Source organism: Eucyclogobius newberryi, unplaced genomic scaffold (assembly GCF_026437365.1).
Source record: "Eucyclogobius newberryi isolate DKJ021-1_F unplaced genomic scaffold, fEucNew1.0.hap1 SCAF_21, whole genome shotgun sequence".
Lineage (NCBI taxonomy): Eukaryota > Metazoa > Chordata > Actinopteri > Gobiiformes > Gobiidae > Eucyclogobius > Eucyclogobius newberryi.
This window is the reverse complement of record NW_027315846.1, coordinates 2,935,374-2,950,042: the sequence shown is the minus strand read 5'-3', so window position 1 is coordinate 2,950,042 and position 14,669 is coordinate 2,935,374. Positions and strand designations below refer to the sequence as shown.

At 40.9% G+C, this 14,669-nt stretch overlaps 1 protein-coding gene across 1 annotated transcript; it reads left to right on the top strand.

The window, feature by feature from the left end:
* The first annotated feature begins 1,316 nt into the window (after positions 1–1,316).
* Positions 1,317–11,343, top strand: LOC140371029 (class I histocompatibility antigen, F10 alpha chain-like). The gene is made up of 7 exons (XM_072458312.1): positions 1,317–1,425; positions 2,888–3,154; positions 6,649–6,924; positions 8,576–8,872; positions 10,213–10,311; positions 10,396–10,413; positions 11,285–11,343. The coding sequence occupies exons 1-7, from the start codon at positions 1,332–1,334 to the stop codon at positions 11,326–11,328; spliced, it is 1,095 nt and encodes a 364-aa protein (XP_072314413.1). The 5' UTR covers positions 1,317–1,331; the 3' UTR covers positions 11,329–11,343.
* Positions 11,344–14,669: the final 3,326 nt, after the last annotated feature.

Genomic DNA, 14,669 nt, shown 5'->3' with positions numbered 1-14,669 from the left:
GAGCAGCAGTAGGAGGAGCAGCATCAGGAGCAGCAGGAGGAGCAGGAGGAGGAGCATCAGGAGGAGCAGCAGTAGGAGTGTACTGAGGCTGCCCCTGGTGGACAGAGGAGTGTACTGAGCCTGCCCCTGGTGGACAGAGGAGTGTACTGAGCCTGCCCCTGGTGGACAGAGGAGTGTACTGAGCCTGCCCCTGGTGGACAGAGGAGTGTACTGAGCCTGCCCCTGGTGGACAGAGGAGTGTACTGAGGCTGCCCCTGGTGGACAGAGGAGTGTACTGAGGCTGCCCCTGGTGGACAGAGGAGTGTACTGAGGCTGCCCCTGGTGGACAGAGGAGTGTACTGAGGCTGCCCCTGGTGGACAGAGGAGTGTACTGAGCCTGCCCCTGGTGGACAGAGGAGTGTACTGAGGCTGCCCCTGGTGGACAGAGGAGTGTACTGAGGCTGCCCCTGGTGGACAGAGGAGTGTACTGAGGCAGTAAAGGTGAGAAATAGAAGTCGCAGAGAGTTGGAGAAAACACACAATTTCCAGAAGCTACTAGAATATAAAAGAGCTCAGGCACAAGTAAGGAAAGTAATTAAACAGGCAAGAAAGGGAAGTTGGAGAGGATATTGCGACACAACAGGCAGGACAACTCCTCTGGGAAATGTGTGGGGAATGATTAGAAAGATGAGAGGGATTAGAAGAGAGAGGACATATGCAATTCTTAAACAAGGGGAAGTAACTGCTGTGTCTAATGTGGAGAAGGCGAAGCTTATGGTCCGAGCATTGGCCAAAATTCATAGTTCGGATAATTTGTCAGAAGTAGGGAAACGTGGAAAGGATTAAACCAGGATGGCAAACGGTAATATCTTGGAGGAAGGTTAAATAAAACGTTAATGTTAGTGGGGAAACATCCTTCAGGATTGTGTGGATGTGGAGCTGAAAGTGAGTCAGTGGAACATGTCCTTTTACAATGCAGCAGGTTTGAGGCAAAGAGGGAGGTTTTTAAGCTGCATTTGATCAGGAACAGAGAAGAAGTTTAAAAAATATATTGAAAACCACGGAATGCAATGACTTAGTAAGATTCTTAAGGGAAACAAAGCTGATCAATAGAATTTGAGGTGTAGATACATAAGTGTAGATACTCTGACCCACACTCCAGCACAGCAGGGGCGGAAATGCACCTAACGTTGGTGCCACCCGCCAAAAAAAAGTGGAAGTGGAAGTGGATTCTGGTCGACTCTGGGGCGGAAGACATGTGCTTCAGTGATCGCTCTTATCTTATTATGCTGGTGCTGTTGTTGTGACAGAGTTCAGTCAAACCGCATTATTCTGCCTCCGTCTTTGCGGAAATGAACACTTCTGAAAACGTCTACAATGTTTTAAATATGATACTTTTGGTCTCTTTTCTTGGAGCAGTCTTGTTTATACACGATGCAGAATTAGGTGAGCAAACTCATTTATCTTGTGTTCTTATGTTGATTTATAATACAAATGAAATGCCCAAATATAAAAGTAAAGGTCGATTCAGAAGAAAGTAATCGGATTCAGAATAGGGTTTATTGCCATTTGTGGATAAACAAAATTCACAGAAATATTAACTTGTCCTGGACGTCGGGCGGGGCTGACCTTTTAAAGAAGTAAGGAAGTAATCTGTCAAAACCAAAACCCATGGTCAAAACATGTTGGGAATGGCTGGTCTGTTGCAACACAAACAACAGAAAAGAGAATCACCGAGGCAGCCATCTTGATACTAAAGAATTACTTTCGTTTTCAGATGATGATGATGATGATGATGACTACAACTGAACCTTTTTCTACAACAACAGATGATGTTGATATTTGGTTTAAAACGACCTTAGACAACATTGAGTAGAAAAATCCTAGCTACATAAGATAAAATAATCCTTTAATATCCACACGAGGGGTAGAAACAGCAGTAGAAACAGGAGGAAAGGACAGATTCAAAAACAAACTCTTAATAGAACTCTAATGAACAAAAACAAAAAACTCTTATTAACAAAACTCCTCTCCTATCTTTATAGGGAATGGAGGGGGGAAATAAAATAAAATGGATGAATAAAAATAAAAAGATAAAGATAAAAATCAGATAATAATAATAAGATAATGATAATAGAATAAGATAAAATAAAGTAAAAATAGCTAGCACAAGACTAGGTAATACTATTAGCAGGTAAGTAAACCGAATAAAAACAAAATAGAACACTCTTATTTACAGGTATTGCACATGGTTAATTCATTCACACTACTGAGAGGAATTATCAATAAATAATAAATAAAGAACTATTTTGAGATCCACGTTTGAAATAAGTTTAGGGACTGATGGTGTAATTTGGACAAAGACATGTAATAATCTCCCTCAGATTTGTACTTGATCGTTTAGTTTGATCACAATGCACTTACATCTTCTTTTTACCGGTAAATCTATTTGCTCAATAATGCTTTAGTTTTACAGAAATTAAGCTAAAATCCTTAGTAATTGTCAGTGTTTGTTTGGCCTTGTTCTGTTTGTTTTATTTCAATGACAACGTTAAAAACATAAAATCCATGTGTGATTCGGAACAGAAAAACAAAAGAGAGAACTCACATGATTTAAAACAACGTATAACTTAAAATGTTTTTAAGTTGCTTTGAAATGATTGTATTAAGTATTTACTTGATCATTATTGAATATATTAATACATCTAATAGAATTTTAAAACACATTTAAGTTAAGGAGCATAAGCAGCGTTTGATTCATATAAAGCAGAAAATTATAAAACCTACATTTGTTATTATTATTATTTGTTGTTGTTGTTGTCGAAAAATCTATTATATTAATTTGTGATGTGTAAGATTAGTTTAATTCTGTATTTTCAACTAAAATGACAATGTTTTTCTTTCGCAGTGACTCACTCTCTGATGTATTTTCAAACTTTTTCAAATGGTGTGAAAAACTTCCCAGAATACATTTCTGTTGGTTATGTGGATGGGCTCCAGATCGATCATTATGACAGTGACACACAGAGAGCAAAGCCTAAACAGGAGTGGATGAAGAAGATCACAGAGGACGACCCTCAGTACTGGGACAAACAGACTCAGATCGGTTTAATTAATCATCATTTGTTCAAGGCCAACGCTGAAATAGTAAAACGCCGCCTCAACCAGACTGAAGGTTTGTCTGATTTCACTTTTTACTTTTTTTTTTTTTTAATTTTGAGTTTCCTGTTTTATATTAATATTTTAAATATTTTATTAATATATGTTTCATTAGTTCAGTATTTTATGATAATTATTTTCTGTCTTCTCTTTCAACTCCATTTTGTTCATGAGAAAACACATTTGTTTTGACGTTATATTGATTATTTTTTTTAAGGCGAGCCAAGTTTATTTGTAGAGCACATTTCATACACAAGGCAAATCAAAGTGCTTCAGACAACAGGAAAAATGCATTAAAATCACAAAGAAATTACAGAAACAGAGTCTAAACTAATTAAATCACAAAACAATTTAAGACATAAAAGAAAAGAGTGCAAAGAAAATCCTTTCAGTCAAACACAGCTAAACAAAACAGTTTTTATCTTAGATTTCTAACATTGTCAGAGTAGAACCTGTCTCACATCTTCAGGAAGAATGTTCCAGATTTTAGCTGCATAAAACTGAAACACAGATTCCCCATGTTTAGTCATGACTCTGGCACCAGCAGGAGGCCGGTCCATGTTTAGTCCTGACTCTGGCACCAGCAGGAGGCCGGTCCATGTTTAATCCTGACTCTGGCACCAGCAGGAGGCCGGTCCATGTTTAGTCCTGACTCTGGCACCAGCAGGAGGCCGGTCCATGTTTAGTCCTGACTCTGGCACCAGCAGGAGGCCGGTCCATGTTTAGTCTTGACTCTGGCACCAGCAGGAGGCCGGTCCATGTTTAGTCCTGACTCTGGCACCAGCAGGAGGCCAGTCCATGTTTAGTCCTGACTCTGGCACCAGCAGGAGGCCGGCCCATGTTTAGTCCTGACTCTGGCACCAGCAGGAGGCCGGTCCATGTTTAGTCCTGACTCTGGCACCAGCAGGAGGCCGGTCCATGTTTAGTCCTGACTCTGGCACCAGCAGGAGGCCGGTCCATGTTTAGTCTTGACTCTGGCACCAGCAGGAGGCCGGTCCATGTTTAGTCCTGACTCTGGCACCAGCAGGAGGCCGGTCCATGTTTAGTCCTGACTCTGGCACCAGCAGGAGGCCGGCCCATGTTTAGTCCTGACTCTGGGCACCAGCAGGAGGCCGGTCCATGTTTAGTCCTGACTCTGGGCACCAGCAGGAGGCCGGTCCCTGAGATCCTCAGAGTCTGAGATGGTTCATATGGCACTAACATATCCAAGATGTACTTTGGTGCTAGGCCATGGAGAGACTTGTACACAAGCAGAGCTGCTTTAAAGTCTATTCTCTGAGCCACAGGGGGCAGTGCAGAGACCTGAGCACAGGACTAATGTGATCATACTTCCTGGTTCTAGTCAGGACCCGAGCAGCAGCGTCCTGGATGAACTGCAGCTGTTTTACTGCTCGTTTGGAGAGACCAGTGAGCAGGCCGTTACAGTAGTCTAATCTACTGGAGACAAACGCATGGATAAGTCTCTCTAAATCTGGTTTAGACACTATATTTTTGATTTTGGCAATGTTTTTTAGATGGTAAAAAGCTGCTGATGTTATTGATTTGACGTGGCTATTAAAGTTCAAGTCTGAGTCCATTATTACCCCCAGATTTCTAACTTGGTTTGTAGGTTTTAGAGCGAGACTCTGGAGGTGACGCTAACACTTTCTCTTTGTTTCTGTGGGACAAAGATGATGATTTCAGTCTTGTCTGAGTTCAGCTGGAGAAAGTTGTTTTGCCTCCACACACTGACTCTGGCACCAGCAGGAGGCCGGTCCACACACTGATCTGTTGGATGCAGTGACAGAGTGAATCCACTGGTCCATATTCACCTGCCGACAGTGAAACATAGATCTGAGTGTCGTCTGCATAATTGTGATAGGACACATTTTCGCTGCGTATCAGCTGACCTAACGGCAGCATGTAGAGGTTGAACAGAAGGGGACCCAGGACTGACCCTTGGGGCACCCCACTGGTCAGGGGCATGTGGGCTGAGACACAGTTACCAATTTCAACAAAGTACTTCCTGTCTTCCACATAGGACCTTTACCAGTTTAGGGCGGGGCCAGTGATACCCACCCAGTCCTCTAGTCTCTGTAAGAGGATCCCATGATCGACAGTGTCAAAAGCAGCACTCAGATCTAACAGAATTAAGACTGAGGCTTTGCCCGTGTCAGTGTTCAGGCGGATGTCATTTGTCACCTTGACAAGAGCAGTCTCAGTGCTGTGATGAGGTCTAAAACCTGACTGAAAAACATCAAATGAGTTGTTTATTAAGAGGAAATCTATGAGCTGTTGTAAACAGACAGAGCAGCATCGACCACATTGACATTTGAAATATTTACCCCCTTTGTAATTATGAGATCTAGAGTGTGTCCTTTGCTGTGGGTGGGGCCTCTCACATGCTGAGTAAGACTGAAGGTTTCAAGGACAGCATCAAGCTCTTTAGCGTTTCTGTCACAAATGTTATCCACATGCACATTGAAATCACCTGTAATGACCAAACCATCAAAGTCTGTGCATATGACTGAAACATCTCAGTAAAATCATCAATAAAACTTTGGCAGTGCTGGGAGGCTTGTATAAAACAATGAAGAGAATGGATGAAGACTGTTTTAGCTCCATTTTAAAGGATACATACTCAAATGATGAAAACACCCCAAAAGACAACCTGCGGGTCATTATTGCATCCCTAAAGACAGCACAGACTCCACCCCCTTTTTTGTTTTCTTGTGTTTCAGATTCAAACTTGAAGTTAGGTGGAGCAGATTCTATCAGAACTACATTTCCTGTGTTTTTGTCAAGCCATGTTTCAGTTAAAAACATAAAATCAAGATTATAAGAAGAAATAAAATGATTAATTAAGAGTGATTTGTTACATATGGATCTGACATTTAGCACAGCAAGTTTCAGACTAGTTTCAGTGGGAGTTTCAGTGGGACTGGGCTTTATCTTTTCACAGGGAATATGAATCAAATTTGTTCCCAAGTTTGTTCCAAGAAACAGCCTGGTCTTTCTGGTTTTTAGACAGTTTTGGAAACGACACAGAGTCACTGCGGTTTAGGTTGAAAGTAGCAGTTTTTCTTGTAAAAGTGTGGACTTCTTACCACCGGTTGACACAGGAATTGTATCGTGAAGAACTTTTTCAGATTCCAAAATAAATATCCGTGTTTTCAGCTCAATCATTTCTTGTCATTTCCGACAGCGTTCACAGTCCTTCTCCCTTCTTCTCCCGGACATGTCGCTGGCATCAGATATGTCGTTAAAACTGTAAAAATGTTCTTAAAATCCTTGGTTGACTTGAAAAAGTCATAAGCAAAAATGTTTGGAATACAAAAAATGATTAAAAAGCGAAATAAAGAAAGAATGCAGCGATAGCAAGCTGGAGCGAGCAAGAAAGTGTCTGCACTCTTCGGAAGCAGGAAGTTAAATAGCTCTGACGACATTATTAAACAACACTTAATTCTAGTTTCATGTCCAACAACAGAAATTGTAAAAAAAATCATCTTAGAACCCTCTCTTTTGTTTCAGGCTCTCACATTCACCAGAAGATGTCCGGCTGTGAATGGGACGATGAGACTAATGAGACAAATGGATATTATCAGTTTGGTTTTGATGGAGAAGACTTTATCGCCTTTGACCTGAAGACTGAGACTTTTGTGGCTCCGAGATCAGAAGCCATCGCCACTAAACTCAAGTGGGAGAAGTTTGGAGAAGCTGCTCGAGTGAAAAACTACATTGAAAACCAGTGTGTCCAGTATTTGAAGAAACACCTGCGAAATGGCCAGAGCGTTCTCCTGAGGAAAGGTGACATGTTACAAACATCAACTTAAACAAAACAACTGCTTTGACAGGTTCAATAAAACAATCTATATGTTTTTCATATTTAAAACTATAATTGAAAATAATTGCATTCACTAAATTGACTTTAATCATATTTTTTAAACGTCAGTATAAATATGTGTAACCCCTCATTCGTCCAGGAGTGTTCCATTGTAGAAAAAAGATTCAGTTTCATCTGGACTCTTGGATGAGAGTCATTCTCAATCTGCAAATCAAGACCGAGAACTCAGATATTTATCCTACTCTGAGTAGGCCCTGCCCACTGGGCGGGACCTCCTGATAAATGGTGTTATTGGTTTCACCAGAAACTAGCCTCTACTATCTGTCCTTTAATGGGCCATTAGCCTCCCATTGTCCCTGGCTCACTCTCTCCTCACTGTGTAACTGATTAGCATCTGAATGCTCTGGGCGTCGACCTCTCCAGGGATTCAAAATGCCATTATGAACATCTTAACTCAATCTTAACCCCTTGTTTTTTGATGATGATTTAATGATGGTCTTTCTTTTTGAACACAGTTTTCCTCTTTAACTCTTTCTCTTCATCTTTTGTCCTGCTCAGAATCTCCTCCTCACTGTCTTTGATCGAGTGGTTTGTGTCTTTAAGATGCAGATGCACGGCGCTCTGTGGTCCTGAACTCCAGTGTCTTCTGCTGATAAAGCCTCTTGTGCAGTGGCTGTTTAGTCTCACTAGGTGGCGCTCAGTATAAATAATCATATGTATTTAATTACACAGTCAACATCAATATTTTATAAATTCTAGATGTTATTGTTTAATGATTGAGCTGCAGTTTAGAAGTGAGTGATATAAAATCAGAAAATAGATCTGATAATATTTATTGAAAGTGTTTTGTTATTTTAAAAAAGATAAGTGTCATATTTACTTTTACAGTTTATAATAAATTTTTTGTGCTTGACTTAAATCTCTACCAAGATTTTTACAAAGACATTTTAAGAAACTTGTCGTTAAACAGATGTTTTTTATGAATGTTACCAACCGTTTTCAGTTTATTATTGCTGTAAAATAAACTTTAAAATCAATTTACCTGATAAAAAAAGAAATGGAACGATTGCTCAATGGAAGTAGAAAAGAAGAATATAAAAGTTTGTGAACAAAAACAGACTAAACTCAGGAACAGAGGCAAATGTGAAGTGGAACATAATGTGATTTTAATGGAGAAACTGGGATTAAGCTCAGAATATCACAAAATATGAAAAATCATGGTGGTTTTGGCAAATGAAAACCACAATTTGGGATTATGACACTCATTTTGGACAAGTTACAAAATCCTTATTTTTGTGTTTTAATTTTGAGTTTTTTTGATTTTATCTTCAGATATAGTTCACATTTTACAGCAGATTATATGTTTTGTGAAGCTTAAATACAATTTTGAGGCTAGAAAACAACATCCTATAGTAAAAATAAAAATCTGACCCTGACAATTCGACACAAAATAAAGACTTAAAATCATGTTTGGATCTGAAGTCTGTTACTGTGTTTAGGGCTTCTTCATTTCACCTGCACTGAGCTTTTGAAGACTGATGATAATACTTTGAACTTGAGCATTAAAAACCAGGTGAACTCTGTGATTGAGCCTGTGTCTTGTGCCTGCTCCAGAGCTCCCCCTGGTGTCCTTCCTGCAGAAGTCTCCCTCGGCCCCCGTCACCTGCCACGCCACAGGCTTCTACCCCGACAGAGCTATGCTGTTCTGGACCAAAGACGGAGACGAGCTGTACGAGGACGTGGACCCCGGGGAGATACTGCCCAACCACGACGGGACTTTCCAGATGAGTGTGGACCTGGACGTGTCCTCTGTCCCACCTGAGGACTGGGGCCGCTACGAGTGCATATTTCAGATGTCTGGAGTGGAAGACATCCCCAACACGCTGCACCCGGACAAGATCAGGACCAACGGTGTCAACGGTGTCAACGGTGTCAACGGTGAGCACTTTAATGTCACTCACAGTGAGGTCAGGGCATTAATCACATCTGTGTCTTTTTAATCTCCTGTAGCGTTTGAGGATCTTTGTTTTCAGCAGCTTCAGTTTGTTCTGCAAATCCTTAATTTTTTTCTGCCTTTCTTTTTGGCCGAGGCAACAGCAATTATAATTTTTACATATTGTGGTCCATTAATAGTTCCTTTGACCAGAACAAATCTGCCATCTTTATCTTTGTGTTCAAAACTCTGATCAACATACAACACACAAACATATGAACTACAACAACTGAACACAATAGAACAAACAAAATGTAGAAAAAGAGCTCATGCCAGAGCCCACAGACCGATCCAATAAGAGATCAGAGGGAGGAGGGATGATCATCCTCTAGCTAAAAAAGGCCCTCATTTTTCACTTGGACATTCACAAACCAATGTTGGAACACACTGGCCCACATTGGTCAGATACTCACACGTCTCCAGTAAAGTCCAGGTCACTTTCATTGCAATAAAGAAAAATAAAGGGGGAGAATGTCAGACCAAATCCAGTCTTTAAGTGGAAAATGCCAACTCCTCTTCTGCTGTAGTGAATCTTTTTATTTTTCCATTCACATTGACCCTCAGTGTATTCCACGTTCTTCTCTCTCAGGCCGAGCTTCACCGGATCAAAAGCTTTATGTTTCTTGACCACTTGTGCTGTAGTAGTTGTTAAAGACAGAGACCTGGGGTTTGGATGATCCAAATTGTCCCACGGTGAGACGTCTGGATGTCAAATGGTTTGTCAATTCTGCCACTTTGGTTTGTAAAGTAGAGACGTGTCCCTCAGGTCAGAGACCTCCTCCTCGACCGCTGTGGCTCGGGTGTCCAGCTCGCCATTCTTGGATTTCAAATCATGTATTTCCACCATCTTTGTGTCCACTCTTTGTAATCTTGTCAGTAATCTCCTGTAAAGCCGCCATAATCACCAGGTCTATCCTGCACCGAGTCTCCTCCACAGATGAATCTGATCTGGAGCTGGAGCCATGGCGTGGTATAGTCTGAGTGGCAGTGGAGCCTGAGCGTGCGGTGGCTGGTGCCACAATAGCAGTGCTAGCCTGGTTCTCTTGTCATTTCATTCTTGTTTTTCTTAGACAATAAAGACTGACACGTCATCATCCCGGAAGTCCTAGTTTTAATCTCAAATGTTTGATACTTTTGACAACTTTAACACTGTGACCGATCCTTTTCCAGCAAACAAACAAATAAATGTGTTGTGTCTAGATATTTAAGTCTGCATTTCAGTAGTTTTATAGTTTGATCTTGTTCTTTATTTTAACAGTTAAGAAGCTCACAGGCCTCATCGCAGCTGCAGTGTCAGGTCTTGTTGTAGTTCTTCTTTCGGTCGCTGTTGTATTTGTTGTGTACAAAAGGTCCAAAGGTAAGATGAAATGTCATTTGTATAAAAATGGTTTTAAATTCGGCCCTAAAATGAAACTTAACATTTCATTGTCTTCTTTTTCAGCCATGTCTGTCCCTCCTCGTAAGTAACACATTTTAACATCTTTTACTGTACAACAATAAGACATAATATTTCAACTTCCTGTTTTATCGTACATAAAGTCACACGAGACGTTTAGTTTTAAAACCAGTCGACAGGAGCCAACATCACAACTCTCTTTAAATCTCTTGGTCTGTTCATCACTGAGTCGACTTTGCAGCACTTTTTACAGTGTTGGAGTCCAAACTGTTCAAATACTCATCAATATCAACTTCAAGACTAAATATTCACTTCATGAAAATAACAGATACTTTGATTAAGAGATCATTTGTACTTCACAGCAGTTGTTATATGTGATAAAATGTAAATATATGATTATATTTGTGTGTTAAAAGTTATCTGCATCATTAGCCTGGGGGGAGGGAAAGGCATGTTTTTCTAATAACATGTGCGAAGATGTGTAGAAGCAGCCGTGAGGAATGTTCCTCCCATCCTGGGGACCAGATGGGTAGAACATTCACCAAGGTTTTTATCTCTAAAGATAATACCAAAGAGTCGTAAAAGACAAGTGCCTTAATGTGAAGCTGACCAATGAGAAATGTGACCCGCCTTCTTTTCTATGTGTGATTTTAATAAAATGACTTGTAAGAGGGAGGAACGCTGAGAGTGATTTTGGAAAGTGGTTCAGGTTGCTTACAACATCTTGACTCGGCTAAGCCTTCCTCTCCCTTGCAAGCCACACAAAAGACTGACGTTTCTGTGCCGTTTAATATTCTAAGTTGAATTATGTTCTCTGACTGTTAAGTAATAGCATTGATTCATGTGTAATTTCTTGACATTATATTAATGTGCCTGATCTGTATTTATTACTCAATGGATCAATGTAACTGTGAAATGTCCATCTTCATTTCAGCTCCAGATGAAGCAGAGCCTGAAACTCAAGGTGAGAAATTATAACTTCACTTTGATCTGCTTTGAGTGACAGAAGAGATGGGGCTGTGATTAGATCAGGATTTTGGAGTTTAATCTTAACCGTTGGAAACAAAAGGAGAAACCTGTATAAATGTACACACAGAGGCCATCACACTTATAATTAACATGAATATGACAAAACAGGTCCTTTTGATGTGAGTGTGTTCATGGGTTTACACTGTTCACTCTCCAACACTGAAGAGGATCATTATTGTAAAGTAGTTGTGCAATATTCTAGTTGTACATTGAGACTATTTTAACATTATGAGTCAAATAAAGGTTGAAGAATTGTGACTGAACGTGTCTAGAAAGAGAATGTTGTGTGTTTTATTGTTGAAAATCAGAAATAGTTTGACATTTTATTGCAGTCATGTGTTTTAAAGTCTTTAGTCCAGAAAAAGATGAACAAAACACGACTCTGATTTTAATAAAGTTCCGTTTTTAGAACAACCACTGAATCCTGATCCAAAGTGACACGTGAGACGCTTTGAATGATCTGAAGAGACGAGCATTTTGTCTCAAGATTCATAATATTTTTGGCGTTTTTCCTGAACAGTTTATGACTTGTTTTCCAGTTTTAGCGTTGCAACACAAACAACAAAACATTGAACACTGAATACAAAATGGCATGATATGTACATAATATAGGGTAAAAATAGGCTTTATGTACACAAAATGTACAGTTGAGTTACAGATGTAGAAAGTGAACAGTGAGAGATAAAATGATGGTTAAAGTGTTTAAGAAGTGTTCATGAGTCCAGTAACAGAGGAAAGAAACTGTTCTTGTGGAGCAGGTTCTGGTCCAGATGGATGAAAGTATTTTCTTGATTATTATTGAATAATTAGATGTATTAATACATCTAATCAACTTTTAAAGAACATTTAAGTTAAGGAACAAAAGCAGCGTTTGATTCATTTAAAGCAGAAAATTATAAAATATATTTTTGTATTATTTATGTATTATTATATATATCTTTTTTATTATGTTATTTGTTGTTGTTATTGAAAAATCTATTTTGTTATTTTGTGATATGTCGGATTAGTTTTATTCAGAATTTTCAACCAAAATGACAATGTTTTTATTTCGCAGTGACTCACTCTCAAGTATTTTCAAACGAATGACACCGACAAAGTATTAATAGTTACATTTGTCTCATTGTATGTATAAATGTGTTTGTGTATTTATTCATTTTATGGTTTTATTTGTGTTTTGTTTCCCATGAGAAAGAAAAGTATTTGAATTTGTTCCTCAAATTTAATACAACACTTATGTTTTTTGGCTAATGCTACATTAATATCTCTTTCTGAAGTTAATTTGTAATTCATCACTTTTGAATCAATCAAATCAATGAAAGAAAGATGTATTAGTTTAATGTGTTTAATGAAATTGTGAATTACAGTATTGCACATAAAGTATTTTTCTATTACAAATATTAATCTAAAACTGCTGCCTTAATCTACTGCTGCCTAGAGTTAGAGAATACTTAATACTCTGTGGATGTATTTTGGATTTACTTTCAAATAAAAATAAGATAAGATAAGATATTCCTTTATTGTCCCACATGGGAAAATTTCATTGGTGCAACGCAGGTAGATACAGAGGTAGATACAGAAGAACAGATCACTTATAGGAAGTCTGAAAAACACTCTCAGTAGAAGATCTCCTATAAATAAATAAAAACTCCCATAGACAAATAAATACATAAATACATAAATACCATTGCATGTGATCACGACAGTAATTGCACATGAATATGTGTCACGACAGCACATAGATTGCACATGAATTGCACATGAATTCCAACAGCAATTGCACATATGACAGAATTGCACATCAGTATTAGGTCAGGTCAGTATTGCGAGTGTTCAGTACTAACAGTTTTTGTTATAAAGTCTGACAGCAGCAGGAAGGAAAGCCCTACGGAACCTTTCCTTCACTCATCGAGGGTGGATCAGTCTCTCACTGAAGCTGCTCTCCAGAGCGGACAGAGTGTCCTGCAGGGGGCGACACTCATGGTCCAGCATAGATGTGAATCTAGCCAGGACCCTCCTGTCCCCCACCTCCTGCACCGAGTCCAGAGCACAGCCCAGGACGGAGCTGGACTTCTTGATGACTCTGTCCAGCCTCTTCCTCTCCCTCTCTGTGATGCTGCTGCTCCAGCAGGCCACACCGTACAGGAGCTGATGCCACCACAGAGTCATAGAAGGTCTTCAGGAGTGGCCCTGTCACTCCAAAAGACCTGAGTCTCCTCAGGAGGTAGAGCCGACTCTGGCTCTTCCTGTATAGTGCGTCTGTGTTATGAGTCCAGTCCAGTTTGTGGTTCAGATGAACACCCAGGTACTTGTATGAGTCACTCTCTCAATGTCCCGTCCCTGGATGTTCACTGGTGAGGGGGCAGTGGGGTGGCGTCTGCGGAAATCCACCACCATCTCCTTGGTCTTCCCCGCGTTGATGAGGAGGTGGTTCCGCTGACACCAGTCCACAAAGTCCTGCGCCAGTCCTCTGTACTCCGCGTCATCGTCGTCCGTGATGAGTCCGATGATGGCAGAGTCGTCAGAGAACTTCTGCAGGACACAGCTGTCCGTGTCATGTCTGAAGTCTGCAGTGTAAAGGGTGAAGAGAAAGGGCGCGAGGACAGTGCCCTGGGGCGCCCCCACACTGCAGGTCCGAGTGTCAGACACACAGTCCCGTGCTCTCACAAACTGGGGTCGGTCTGTGAGGTAGTCCAGGATCCACTCTGCCAGGTCATACTCCACACCAGCCGTCTCCAGCTTGTCCCTCAGGAGCAGCGGCTGGATGGTGTTGAAGGCGCTGGAAAGATCGAAGAACAGAATCCTCACAGAGCTGCCAGGCTTTTCCAGGTGAGAGAGAGAGCAGTGCAGCAGGGAGATGACGGCGTCCTCCACTCCGATGCCAGACCGATATGCAAACTGCAGCGGGTCCATGGCTGAGCTCACGGTGGAGCGGAGGTGGTCCAGGACTAGCCGCTCCAGTGTCTTCATCAGGTGGGACGTGAGAGCCACTGGCCTGAAGCTGTTGAGGTCTTTGGGGCGCGGTGTCTTAGGCACAGGTACCAGACAGGAGGTCTTCCAGACCTGTGGTACCACCCTCAGCTTCAGGCTCATGTTGAAGACATGCTCCATAACTCCACACAGTTCATCTGCGCAGGACTTAAGGAGCCTGGGGCTGATGCCATCAGGTCCTGCTGCCTTCCTCACTTTAATCCTCTTCAGCTCACTCCTCACCTGTGCTGCTGTGACAGTCAGTGGTTGGCAGGGGGAATGTGTGCTGGGGGGATGGGTGAGTCCAGGCGAAGTGGGGAGCC